This window comes from Oreochromis niloticus, linkage group LG10, assembly GCF_001858045.2.
Source record: "Oreochromis niloticus isolate F11D_XX linkage group LG10, O_niloticus_UMD_NMBU, whole genome shotgun sequence".
NCBI classification, from domain to species: Eukaryota; Metazoa; Chordata; class Actinopteri; order Cichliformes; family Cichlidae; genus Oreochromis; species Oreochromis niloticus.
Genome location: NC_031975.2, coordinates 3,113,304 through 3,127,703, shown reverse-complemented (window position 1 = coordinate 3,127,703; position 14,400 = coordinate 3,113,304). Strand labels below are relative to the sequence as shown.

The window sequence follows — 14,400 nt, the reverse complement described above, 5'->3', positions numbered from 1 at the left end:
GTGATGGCACAGACAGAAAGACAAACTGGAAAAGCAACTAATACTGTTAGTTAAGGACACAATGAAGCAACAAAGTACAAAAGTAACATGTGGAAAAGTAATAAAATACTTTTCAAAGTGATTAAAAAATATTTAAAAATCACTTTAGTGACAGGAAGCAAATGCAAGAGGAAAGAAAAGTGTCAGGGGCTGCGTCTGTGACCCCGCTTTCAGTTGGTTTTGATCTCTTTTGTTATATTTTGAAGATAATGTGGAGTTTTGGATTATTATTAATTGAACTTTAGTTTAGTCTGTTTCACCCAGGCCTTCAGTGCTAGTTGTTATGAATTTTTTGTCCACTCGTTTTATGTTGTCAAGCCTGTGTTGTCATGTCTACGTCTTTCCATGTTTCAGCTGTTCCCCCGGGTGTTTCCACTTCCCCTGTGTGTATAGAGTCTGTGTGTTTCATTCAGTCTTTGTCAGGTCGTCTGTTCTTCCCTTCATATCATGTCAAGTTTCAGGTAATTCATGATTCTGATTCTGTTTCCAGGATGCACCTGTTATGAATCATGTTCATGTTTTTGTCACAGTTATCATAGTTGAGTTTTTCCAGTTTAGGTTCTAGTTTAGTTTTCGCCCCGCTCGCCGTTGCTGTGTTTATGTACTCTTGCTATCAGCCACAATAAACGGCTCACTTTTTGTTCAAGTCACGTTTCACGCCCTGTTTTTGGTCTGCATTTGGGTCTAATATTCTCTCTACAAAGAGACAACTCCTGCTGATTGTGACAAAAAGCAAAGCTGTTGTTTGGTTTTACCAAAATCTGCTGTATTTATTTGCTTATTTATGTATTGTTACATAAGTAGCATATTAAAAATCTCTGATGGCCAAATGACAACGAACCATGGACTTAAATTTCACAGACGCACACAGCTCCCAATATTGCACATGTGCGCTTCCATGAAAAATGCCATATTTCAGAGGTCTATGACAGAAAGTAGTTTCTCATTGTCTAATAAACAGAGTACAATAAAATCAATATAACATTGTAGCTGAGTACTTGAGTAACAGAAGATTAAAGTATTACCATCTGTGTAAAGCATGCTTGACTTCGGCATGAATGCAGTTATAAAGACACATTTGATAACGCGATAAATCCTGATATTCTGCCTAAATTACATCCAAAACACTTTTTAACTGAGTAAAAAAGGTCACTGGAAGTTTAACCTCACTCAGCGATTACATAATCTCCATGAAGTCATTATCATAATCATTTTAGACATGAGCAAAACAAAGGCAGCCTGTGTGGTTTATTGTCTTCTTGCTACAGGTGTCCTGATGCTTTCTGAGGCCAGCGTTGGACAGCAATGGCTCACTGCATCTATTGGATTACGTGAGGGATTTGACTCTAGGAATAGGCCACTGGCTGGAGACGGCACGGGGCTGCGTGAGCCTTTGCATCACGGGGGTGTGGTAGGGTGCTTGTGTGGTTTGAGATGGAGGATGGCGTGTGAAAGTGTGCTTACGCGACCTGGAGGCTAAGCCTGTCTCCACTTGGCTTCGTACTCTTCGACACAGACCATCAGTCATGAACCTGTTCTGCTTCACACTGGTAAGATTCAAACTTTTCAAGTTTGTAAACTTGAGGTTAGCCTGTGAGGAGACACTTAAAGGAGCTGGTGAACAGAGGAAACTTGTGGTACTCTTATGGGAGACACTGCTGATGTTATTATTGTTGACAGGTCTCTTAAATGGGCTCTCTGCGGGATGAGACAATACAGCAAATAACTTTTCCTCCAAGATTCGTCCCAATTTCTTTGATGCAGTCTTTTTCTTCTTTACTATCCTTCTATTTCCTGCATTTTGTTGGATGAATGACTCCATTGTTACGACAGTGTTAGAAAATTGATTATCATATCAACAGATGAGCTTATAGTTGGTCTTGATGTTTCATATAAAAGAAATATTAATATTAAGGAGCTGGGAGAGCTGTGAGATCCTCATGAGTGGGAACATTATATGGCTGATCTGACACACCAAGGTCGCGGTAACTATACCTATAGATGACTTGTTTCAAATGTTGTATTATCTTATTATAATGAATGCATAGTGCGTCTACATGTGTCTGCATGTACCCCATCGTTGGCTTAACGAGTGGGTCAGTCTGAATGAAACAGACATCAGTACACATGCAGCAGCTGTTAACATCTATATGTTTTTTGATTTTCCTATATAATGCTGCTTCACTGCTTCACAGAGTGAATGGGTTAAATGCAGAGAGGAATTTCCCCACGGGGATCAATGAAGTATACATCATCATCATCATCATCATTATTATTATTATTGTTATTATATTTCCATTTCATCATCCCTCTGGAAATGTAACGTTATGTCCCCCATTTATTTATTTTTATTTTTTAACTTAGCCCGTACGTAACTTAACGGACACCGAAATTTGCATCCACGACTGAATTTTGTTTGAATCAATACGAGTCGTTTTTGCATAGCATGTAGCAAAATGAGGAAGCCCTGTGCTAACCTGCATACACAAAAAAGGTTTGGGGTTCAAATCCCGCCTGAGGCCTGTATTCTCTCTCTCTGGGTTTCCGGTTTCCTCCCACAATCCAAAGACAAGGACTGAGTCAGGTTAACTGGTGATTCTAAACTGACTGTGAGTGGGAATGGTTGTCTGTCTCTATTTGTTAGCCTTGTGACTCATTATCAACCTGTCCTGATTATTATTAAAGTTCTTAAGTGGGTCAAATACTACAGTACTTAACAACGGCTGCTGTATGCGTACTGGCTTTCTGTTTAGGAGGGCTCCACAGAAAGCATGTACGAACCAGCAAACAACCAAAAGCTCAAGGAAGTCCTGCCCAAGTACCACTGCAGTCCTGTTCTTCTGAGGCGCAACGCTGACTGGGGCGGCTCAGATTCTTCAATCACTTCTGTAAGTCTGCTGCGTCTGAGCTTTTATGGACGTAATCAAATACTCAAACGTTCACTCCACCTTGTGTTTGGAGACAGATGATCTAATGTGTTCACTGTTACATTTAACTTATAAACACACAATGCAAAACACACGGAATAAATGTGTTCACAATTTTTGTGCACATTTGTTTACTAAAAGTTGTGTTCTTGTTTTACCAAGAACCGACCCCTGGGTAAGATGAAGTTTAAAAGAGAGAGCAAAAGGTGAGTTTTACATATATTTTTTTTTATTATTATCTTGAGTTTATCTCAATTTTAAATTTCATTCAGATAATAATTATTTACTTGTGATTTTAGATCATGCGTGCCAAAATCAGCCTTGGACAATGAAATGTTAGGTTGGTATAAAAGGATCAAAGTCTCAGATGTTCACATTTTTATTTCTAATTGTTTCTATATGGCTACAATGTGACAGCTTCTTCCCTCTCCACCCCGTGCGTTGCAGAAACAGACATTCATCATACCTGCTGGTTGTCATGTGGTGACAAGGACTTGTTTCATCAAATGAAAGTCCAAGAAAAAGGTACAAATAAATAAATATATATATCTATATATCTATCTATATATATATATATACATATATATATATATATACATAATAAAAATATGTATGTAATAATAAAAGATAAAATAAAATTCAGTTGATGTAGCATTACCACAGCACTTACCAGTGGCAGCAATAGCTGGGATGAAATAGCAAGGTGTAAGGTGAATCTGCTCCTCTTTGATATGTATGATGAAAAGCAATTTGTTAAACTGCATTACTCACTTGATTGTTGGACTTCATACAAATTAAGGTGAATAAATTGTTATGCAATATGTGGATTGATCCTGCAGAGATGTGTGACAGCAGCAACCTGACAACAGAAGACAAAGTGAAGGATGTGAGGTCTGACAGGACACAGACTACTCAGGTACAACCACATCACTTTACAGCACATTTATGATCAATGTAAGACAAAAGCCCTGAAAACACAACTCTGTAGTCTCTATATAACAATTTCATTTTGAAATGGAGCCAGAGCACACAGGGCAGTACGTTGTATAATAGGAACTCTCACACTCGTCTTTTGACAAGGAGGCAATCACTTTAGCACCACAAATGATAGTTATTTGCAAAGCTGTGCAGATGGCAGAGTTAAAGGTCTCGTAATCCTGTACCCACATGGATGTGAGTGCCAGACAGGCGCACAAATACCTGGCATACCTGGATGTTTGTGCACTTGCCATGTGTGCATGTGAGCAAAATGATTGTGGTTGTTTATCTTTGCTCACCATCCACGCTCTGCTTATGTAACCGGGGAAAAAGGGGGATTAGACAAAAACAGTGTAAAGTACCAATAAAGATATTAGAATATAATACATTTGTCAGATAATAATTAAAATTATAACAAAAGAAGCGTTAGGTAGGTTTGGATGGAGGTAAAAACTCAACATCTCAAAAAATCTTGGAGAGGTCAAATGTATGTCAACCAAATCAGATACAGTGTCCACTGTAATCTGCTCTCTAATCTTTAATCTCCTTTATAAGGACCTTTTATATCTGCCCTGTGGTCTTTAGAACACCTGAATTTGATACTGTTTACCGCATTTCATGCCAACTGCTGATAAGGTAGTGAAGCATGGAACAATGCTAACATCACACAAAAAGCGAATACACAATGAGGCAGCATATGCATCAAAAGAAACCTGTGTACACCACGGTTACACTTTTTGCATGATGTAACTGGAACGTAGGCAGGAAATGCTCCGATCTTTTACTTTAGCAGTGGTTACCAACCTATGGAGTTTTTGTCCCTTCAGTCTTTTAGGTGACTGTATCTGCAAAGTAGTCTTTAGATTTTCTTATACATCTTATAATAAAAATCGCCACCTATGAGCAAGTACCTGGTGACAGAGTGAAGGAAAAACTACCTTTGAACAGGAAGAAACTTCTGGCAGAACCAAGCTCAGGCAGATGACCCCCAACCAGTCATCTTTATAAACCAGTTGTAAATTTACAATATCATCCAAATAATACCTTACGTTTTGTGTAATCAGTACCAGTAAAAAATATACACATATTTATAAAGGTTATTAAAGAGTGTCACCCAGAGGTTTAACGGGACAAAGTCTAATGAAGTCACACAGTGAGCCTCAGATCTCGCTTTCACATAAGCAGTAGTGAGTCAAAATATGACAGTTTGCAAAAACTGAAAAACTGGAAGCAGGACATGCAGTTGGTGCAGTCACACCTGCACATTAGTCTGACCAACTCTGACTGTTTTTTCCTTGTTTTGGGCAGATGTGAGGTAGCAGCAGTTTGGGTGCGGTACAAAATGAGCATACCAAGATCATTGGAATGATCTCAAGCCCTGTGGCTGTTTGTGGGAATGAGATCTAACCTCGAACTGAATGTCAGGTGTACTAGCAATTCAATGCATAAAAGGTGCTTTAACACAGATGTCCCTTTCATTTGAAGGAACGGTAGTGGTTAATGGTACAGTAGGTTTCTAGACATATTCCACGATGCAACGAGACAGTCAGAATTACAAACTAGAAACAATACCAGCCACGCTGTCATGTCTTATAATAATAATGCTGGGGAACAGCTGAGAAAATCCTGAGGCTGTCAACAAAGCCAGGCAGGTGGGACTCATTGATCCAGTGTAGAGATGATAAAACAAAACAATATCATATATATTACCTATATGTGTTATAAATATAGTTGACTAAACTGTATATAGTGGATTCAAATCAAACCTGTACTGTACTGAAACAAATTACAATGGGGGCCACAGATTTTAATCTTCTTAGTATGATTCCTTATCAAAGATCTTATGGACTTTCATAAGGAAAATTAACATGAATAGATTCGACAGCAGTCGTTTAGCATGAAGTAAATCATTGTTAAACATAGAAATGACTGTACTTAACTGGAGGTAGATAACAATGGAGACCTCATAAAACTAAAAACCCTGTTACTCTAGTATTTAGTGTTGTTCTATCTGTTCTGGAGACATGGTTGCTGTTGGTATTTGTACACTGCACTGAATGTATGCATTTGTTTTGTTTGCTTTAATCTAGGAGAGTAAGACATCAGCTGATGCATCGGAATCAATAAAAACTACAGGAAGACTAAGGAAATTACAGAATTTAGTGCAAGCAAGAAGTGGAAGTGGAAAGGGAAAGAGCACATCTAAGAGTAACGGTGAGTTACCCATGAGGATGTTTTTCAGTGTTTCAATGAATCTGTTGGAATGACGTGTTGAATCTGTTTATAATACACGGAGTATCTGGTGATCTCATGTAACAGATGCAGAAATTGTGAGCAACAACAGCTCAGTCCTAACCTGCATCGGCTGGAGGAGGAAGACCGACAGGAGGCTCTCCAAAACTGCTCCGCTGCCACAGCAGCTGTTCCAGCAACACGCCAGGAATCTGCATAAAGATCCAGAGGAGGATGAAGCTTGGAGCACAAGGGTTGGAAATTACCGGTGGAGCCCTTTTGACTATCCACAGACTTTCTTCTCTCAGACTTGCTACCAACCTCGACATGGACTTTGTGAGCTGCCACAGACCACAGAATGGGATCGTTTTGAGACCCTCGTACACTGGACAGAGCTGGACAGAAAACAGTCGGGTCTGTCTCCTCCCCAAATGATCCGCTCCATCACAGATTTGCATCTCTACCAAAACACTGTAAGTTATAACCTTGTCAGTATTACCATCCATCAGTGAAACTTTATCAATAGCTTCTGAGCAACTGAGAGAAAACAAATCTGTAAATCAGGAACTGACAACATTTGATTGGAAGCATCTGTGATATTGGCCAGGATATAAAGGCTCGTAGCCAAATGCCATGTCCTAAATTCTATCCAATTATATCCAGACCATAACTCAACTTGTATTTAATAAGACTTAAAACTTGACCAAAAGCTCTTTAGGAAAGTCTAGAGTCATTTATTCAATTTAATGCAAATGGACTACAAAAGCGTTGCATTAAAGGAATACAAACACTTTAGAAGGTCGGCTTTTTATTTACTTCCTGGCAGCTCGTTAGCTGAGAACATTGGTGCGTCATTAACTTTATTAATTATTTGTAATAATTATTAAATTAAAGCATAATGGGTTTTTTTTTAATTAAACCCATAAAAATAACAACAAGTTGGGTTTTAAAGTCTTTATACCAGATTATTTGGGATATGTATAATATAGCAGTTTTCCTGTTCCATTACTTTTTGCCAAACTAACTAGTAGCTTACAGTGGTACAAGTATTTACGATACTGGCAGAAGTATTTTCTTATCAAATTTAATTTTCCCTAAATGATTATGAATTTAAATCTCTTTTTCTTTTTTATATTTTTGGAAAAAACCCCAAATCCCCAAAATTGTGATTTCCTTACCTGGATGATCGAGCATGCATCAAGATACATTGATGGAGTTATGTCTTCAGCAGCCATTCTTCCTGTCAGCCAATGCAGCTTTCTGTTTAAATGAGCAAACCAATCCGAGATATCTACTTCCCCCTCCCAGCTCTCCGAAGTATCATTAATCTGTGCTTTGCAGGGCTCGCCTTTCTAAATGTGCTTCAGGGCTCTTTTGGGAACATTTAAGCTTCCTGAACTGTAACTGAAATTTTCACCTAGTGCTTGTGTTTCATCATTGTTTTAATGAAATCAGGAAGTTTTTAAGCACTGGTTTAATTTCCAGCCTCAGTTATCATTAATGCTTCGTTGGCTCTTCAAAACATCATAATCATAATTTTAAAATAATTCAACAATGGACTGTTTTTATCAAGGGATTCCACACAGTGTTGAAAGTGGCTGCTTCAGAATGTAATGTTTACACATTAAGTTTGTAACCAGGAAAAAGCTGCATTGCATTGTGGGTAGGGTAGATTTGCCATTTGATCCCCACTGAAGCCTAAACCTGCAAATCTTGCTGCTATTTTGATTTCCACAATACTTTTTTGTTGTTAATGTTCATGTTGTGATTGATGTGATAGTAGCATTATATACAATTTTATCAGTAATGTACACTGAAACGCTTAATTTAACAATATCAAAAGAATATTATCACTCGCAGTTTATACAGCCTGTAAACCGAATCAGTTCTAATACTGCAACATGTTAGCCTGTGCTCGTATTAGACACAGACTGTGTAGACTTAATTTCTCCGTATAATTTGGCAACTTAGTGTAGTTTTTTAAACTGCTTCAGCTTGCATCCAGACTTACACACACTCTCAGATATCTTTCAGTTCCCTCTGTGCCAACACCAAAAATCTATAATGACATACATGACACATTGCTTAAAGACTTGAGAGCATGATGCAATCATGTAATTACTGATTTTTAAAGTGTGCCACACAGCACCTCAGGGTGTGACAGTAACCACAAATCTTGTTCAGTGGCTTCAGCCTACGTTTAAATTATCAAGTGGTTCTTTAGGATTGAGTAAGAGTGACTCTTGAGACTACAGCAATATAATTTCGCCAATGTGGTTAAATTACTGACTGAAATCAGACTCAACATCATACATCAGAGCACATAGTTCAGAGAGCAGTACTGGTGAAGCAGCGGGATGGTTGGGAGAGGCAGATATTTACATTTCAGAAACATCTGCCTTAGAACTACACTTGTTTCCTGTATGTGGTATTAAGAGGTGCTTATCCACCCACTCAGTGCATGACAGTGAGGGCTCAGTTTACGTCCTTGTTGGGAAGTTAGCCAACACACACTGTAACAGATTTCTGAGAGCAGCATTGAATCACTGCTAAGCTGATGCTAATGGGCAACCTGTATAAGAAAGGATGCTTTGCTTCATGCTTCACCAGCTTCAGTGACACTTTAGGAAATATAAGCGGCTGATCAAAAATAAGCACGTGGAATTAATCACCTGTAAAATGTATATTTAAGAAACTCCAACCACAACCAAAACAGCATTTCTGCAAGCTGTGTAGCTTTCAGGGTTTAGCCTAATTCAGAACAAAGGTTTTATATTGTTGGTGTTTATGTTGCCCACCAGAAAACACACATTTTAATCTGTCTTTTATTCAAACAGTTGACCAGATTTGAGAGATTTGAAGCCTTAAGACAGCACTCGCCTTTAATGAAACCACAGGATAATGAAAGTTGTATGGTAAGAGAGCCCAGCCTCCTCGTCCTGCCAGCTCGTTCATCTACGGATTCAAACTTTCTCAAATGTTTATTTTCAGGAGCTGTGTTGGATCCTTCTGTTTACAGTGTGCTTTGTTATTCAAGCGAACGCGGGAGCAGAACGGTGAGCTGACCGAATTGAGAGTGCGGAGGACAGAGCTGGAACATCTATCTCAGACTGACAGGAAACACATCGAGGCCTCACCAGAGGGAACGCAAACTATCGTCTCTGTATGTCATGCATCTGCAAATGTTGTGTTAATGCAGAAAGTTGTTCATGGCAGAATTTACTTTTATTCAGATGTAATGAAATAACAAACAATAGTAGGAGAGGGACCAAAATGATCTAGTTATCCAGGCTCAGCTGTGAAACACATCTTCACACTCCAATATGACTCATAAAAAAAATCATTTTCCTCTTTAAATGCATTAAATGACATCCAATCATTCATCTAGCATTACTAACATTTTCAGCTCAGTATGATTGAACAATGCTGGGTCAGATTAGCCTTCTGAGGGAACTTAAATTCTTGTTAGCGCCCCAGAATTTTACTTTGCATTCATCATAGACACAGGATGCATGCATAGTGATCAGTACTTATTGGTAGTTTCTTTAGGATTACCTTGACAGCACTTATTTAACTGACCAAAACTCAGAACAGTGTGAAAGTCCAAGAAAATCAGTGAAGATGTAAAAAAGAGAATTGTAGATTTGCACATGTTGGGAGCCATTTCTAAACAAATGTACCCATATGTTCATGGCAGCCTGAAAAGATATATATAAATCTTATAAAGTTTGTATCTGTGTTGTGTGAAACTTGTATGAAAAGCATACAAGAGTGAAAACCGATATAAGATCCCTTGAAAAATTATATAAATGAAACTTGTATGTTTTGGATACTTACTAAAATAATATATGACAGTAATGAGAAAGTGGCCACTTTCATGAGTAAATCATATAAGCCTGATATGATTCACTATATGAAGTAGGCCACATCTGATGCAAGTCTTTTATAAGTTTTTTCTATTTTTTTTCCATATGGGTAGATTCCAAGATCATCCGTTCAAATAACTGCATATAAGTAGAAGTTATTCAGATGTCAGCGTCACTGTTCACTGTGAGGTTTTGAATCACCATGGACTAGGAGGGTGTCAACCAAGAAAAAAGCGCCTTCTCCAAACTGGAAACCTTCCAAACGTGACTCAAATTTGCAGCTGCCCACATGGACCAGCCAAATACCTTCTTGAGCAGTTTTATGATCAGACCAGACAAAGACTGAGATACTTATAAGACGTATGTTTGGAGGTGTAAAGATGAGGCTTTGTCCCCACTGTCAAGCTTTATGCTGTGTTTGGCTGCCAGTGGTACACGTATAATGCACAAAGTAAATGAAATAATAAAGGACGAGGAGTACCTCAAAATTTTTCAACTTCATCGCAAATTGCAGCTACATGGTTGAAACTTGACACAACTGGGTTTTCTAACGGGACAGTGATCCCAAACTCACAGCAGAACTGGTTAAAGGCTAAAGTAAAACTTTTGCAATGGCTTTCCCCAAGCCCCGACCACAACCTCAAGTATCCAGCCAAATTATGCCAGAAGCTTGTTGATGGCTACTAAAAGAATCTGGTGCAACTTGCTAAAGGTCACTAACTGACTATTAGTGGGGTTGCATGTATATTTATTTTTGACCCTGTGTATTTAGATAGAATCCAAAAAATGTACACTTGTGTAACCAATTCTTGTTTTTTAAAATCATTTCGACACGTATGCTGTACAATCACTGCACCCTGTAAAAAGTGCAGTTTAAAGAAATCACTACAAGATGATGTGCAGTATACAGTTTAGTCAAACTAATTTAGATTTCAGAGTAAGAGAAGCAGGATGTTAAAAGCTGAGCACAGGTAGTTGGGGATTAAACTCACCGCACAGCTCCTGGACCTCTGCTATAAAAAGCAAAGCAGTGTTTGCAGGATTAGGTATTTCGCTTGCCAGAGGAGCTGGCGTGTCTGGGATACTGAGCTGTTCAGTCACATGAGGAATCAAACACAGCAGCTTGGGGCCCTGACTCAGCTTTCTGCTTGGTTAGCTTCGTCTTTTATTTATCCTAAAATTCCTGTGGCACAAAATCGACAGAGAACATGGCAGAGAACAAAAGCATATACTGCATAGGAGAGTAACAACACGACTGAATGTTTTTACTGTGCAGAACAGAGACATGCAGAAAGGCGAAGCAGAGAAGACGGATGCTGACCATGGGAGACCAATTACTAAAGCACACCACAGGTCCAGTATCTCTCTGGAAAGCCTCTACAGCCTCAACAGCAGACAAAGCTCCTCAAGTAAGCACCTCTGGGCACAGACCCAAGTGCATCCTTCACACCACAACCTAATGAATTATGCAATCCTTGTGTTCTGAGTATCCTATTACCCCTCTTCTGATGCACTAATTTGTCCAGCTACACCGGCCGCTGACATATCAAAAACAGAATCCCCATCTCACACTTGTGCTGCTGTGTTACTGAATGATGAGCATTTTAATTCTGCTGCCCTTCGCTGAAGCCTCTTGTGTTCTGTTTCCCAGGTGGAGTCACCAGTGGGTCAGACTATTCCAGTAACAGAAACAGTCTGAAGCTGGAGGACGATCTTCTGTGCACAAGGCAGTTTTGTGGCAGAGCCAGAGTCCATACTGAGTATGTGCCAAGTCCATACGACACCGAGTCCCTCAAACTCAAGGTAAACAAGTACGGCAACCAAATGCAACATTATTATATTACTATGTTATCTTTAATATTTGTGGATTTAAGCTGTGACTGATATTCAGATGATAATTTTAGGACAGTCTCTGTTGGATTTTGAGCCATGCTGGCTACAGTTTTATCACCTTGGACCTTTCTGAAATATCTCAACAATGATTGGCCCAAATGTATGCTTTGCTCCCGTATCTTTGAGATTAAAGTTTGAATGTTTATTAATGTTCTGTACGTGCTATTATCTATTAAGAAATGTAATAAAATGGAATAATTTTACTCAGGTGGGAGATGTCATTGACATCATAACCAAGCCTCCCATGGGAATATGGACAGGCATGCTGAATGGCAGAATAGGAAATTTCAAGTTCATCTACGTGGACGTACTGAGGAAGGAGAACTTGGAAACACAAATCCACAGAGTGAGACACAAATCAACTGTCCAGGAAGTGCTGAAGCGTCTCAGTCTTGAGGTATTTTGCTCTTATTTATGTTATGAACTGATTTCATGTAGTTACCCAACCATCCTTCCAACAGGAAGCTGTTCCTTCAGCTTTCTTCTGAACAGTACCACTTTTTCTTTTTCAGGAATATTCCACATGTTTGCAGCTGGGTGGTTACCAAACAGTAGACGACTTGATGAGGCTGAGGGAGAATCATCTGATGGAGCTGAATGTGACTGATCCAGAGCACAGGCAGCGTCTGCTCGCCGCTGTCAACTCCCTGCAGCAACTGCGCTGTGAGTAATGAACCCCAGACAAGGTCATTGAAGGACAGCTGTGCTATAATAGAACCACAATGAAATATGCTGGGATGTTTGGATCCAGAAAGGAAAGAGAACAAGACACATTAATCCTTTCCTAGACGAGACTGGAAAGGTACCACTTTTAAAGACAACAGGTCTTTGAGTAGTAGCTTTAAGAATAAAGGAGACAGATAACCTGTTCGATCACAGAAATAAAAGTGACTGAATGATTAGTGACTGCTCATCAATTCAGCTCTGCAGCACTACATCCGACCAAGCCATCTTCTCTACTTTGCAGCTGATTGTCAGTTGGAGAATGAAGCTGATCGAAAGGCCGAGAGCTCCTCTGAGAACAAGAAGGCAGATGTGAGTAACTGCCCCAGAGACTCTGGCTGCCCCATGCCATCTGACAGCCCTGACAACATCACAGAGGAAGCAGACCTTCATTTTCTCTCTGACCACGCTTTGCCAGCCGACCTGACGGCTTCATAGGAAAAATCTATTCCTTGACTTGCTTGTTTTATTTCTTCTGTTGCTGTTGACTTGTTTTCCCCACAGCTGTGAAACATGGAAAAATACAATAAAAGGCACACTCTGACCTAATACCACTAATACCTCCTCTATGTGTTAGCTTGATTTCTAAAGTAAGACATTTTATATTTTTTTCACCATAATTACCATTTTTATGGAAATGACTGTGAATCAGAGAGAAACACTCCATGAAATGTGCAAATAGCAAAAACGAACAAACTGAGCGGCTATTGGTCTGTGCATCAAAGTAAACAACTATGTGAAATTTAGCCTGGTAAGTGTATATACGCATGTAAAACGTGCCTTCCTCCTACACTGGTAACTCTAACCAGTAGGCAGCAGGAAAAAAAAAATCCAGAATTATTACATGATAATAACATAATGACTATTTTATAAAAATAAAAGTCGCAGTCAAGCACCCAAAACACACGGTTGGGAGTTTTTTATTTGTCTCACTCATGAAAAATCCACAAAACATCATTTTTCAAGAATTTCTCACTTTTATTGAACAGTCAACTCACCTGTAGCTAAATCTGTAGTTGTAACTTCAACATTTTTCCCTATTATAAAACTAAGATGAAAATATTCTAACAAAAAGGCAGCCACGTGAAAGTTGTAATACTTGATACGTCTATGAGAAAACAACAATCATGGTGTAACAGAAGAGGCAGAGGCAGATTAGATTAGCAAGAAAACAGGTTTCCACGTGTGCCTTATTCTGTCTGTCACACTACATCAGTGCAAGGATAAAATATACAATTTCAAATAAGTTAAAGTCCTCTCAGAGGGGGGATTACAATAGAAACATGTAAAGTAAGCTGCATTCACATCATAGAGACCACTCTCCAGTCTGTCCTCTTATAAAACCATAGTAAGGTAAGTGTTGTGGAACAATCCAGCTGTACAGCTTTATAAGTTCAAAGTGAGACGACTAAGAGATTTTTTTTTCAAATCTTTTCTTTTTTTTTTTTAATTTTAACATACCTGGCTTATAAATAAATAAAATAGGAATTCCTTTCTAACTCTGGAACCATAATGTTTTGAGAGCTTTTGCCCATTCATTAACACCACAGGCACATATCAGCCAATGATGAACTCGTGCTCTATTTTAACTTTTGTAAACAGATTTTAAATACCGTATTTTCCACACAATAAGGTGCACTTAAAATCCTTTAATTTTCTCAAAAATCCACAATAATCTGGTGCACCTTATGTATGAATTCTGGTTGTGCTTACTAACCCTCGAACCGATTTTATGTCCTACA

At 38.8% G+C, this 14,400-nt stretch overlaps 1 protein-coding gene across 1 annotated transcript; it reads left to right on the top strand.

The window, feature by feature from the left end:
* The first annotated feature begins 396 nt into the window (after positions 1-396).
* On the top strand, positions 397-13,212 carry samsn1b (SAM domain, SH3 domain and nuclear localisation signals 1b). Its single transcript, XM_013274175.3, has 16 exons — positions 397-500; positions 1,308-1,589; positions 2,793-2,927; positions 3,129-3,172; positions 3,266-3,306; positions 3,414-3,491; positions 3,806-3,882; positions 6,035-6,158; positions 6,264-6,649; positions 9,014-9,091; positions 9,214-9,339; positions 11,319-11,451; positions 11,694-11,845; positions 12,144-12,332; positions 12,448-12,598; positions 12,903-13,212. Exons 2-16 carry the CDS (start codon positions 1,566-1,568, stop codon positions 13,094-13,096), a joined length of 1,932 nt encoding a protein of 643 aa, XP_013129629.1. The 5' UTR covers positions 397-500; positions 1,308-1,565; the 3' UTR covers positions 13,097-13,212.
* The last annotated feature ends 1,188 nt before the right edge of the window (positions 13,213-14,400 follow it).

Coding starts and splice junctions, on each gene's coding strand:
- samsn1b (XM_013274175.3), top strand. CDS start 1,566: ATGAACCTGTTCTGCTTCACACTG. Junction 3,173..3,265: donor TTTAAAAGAGAGAGCAAAAG/GTGAGTTTTACA, acceptor TTGTGATTTTAG/ATCATGCGTGCCAAAATCAG. Junction 9,340..11,318: donor GAACGCAAACTATCGTCTCT/GTATGTCATGCA, acceptor TTTACTGTGCAG/AACAGAGACATGCAGAAAGG.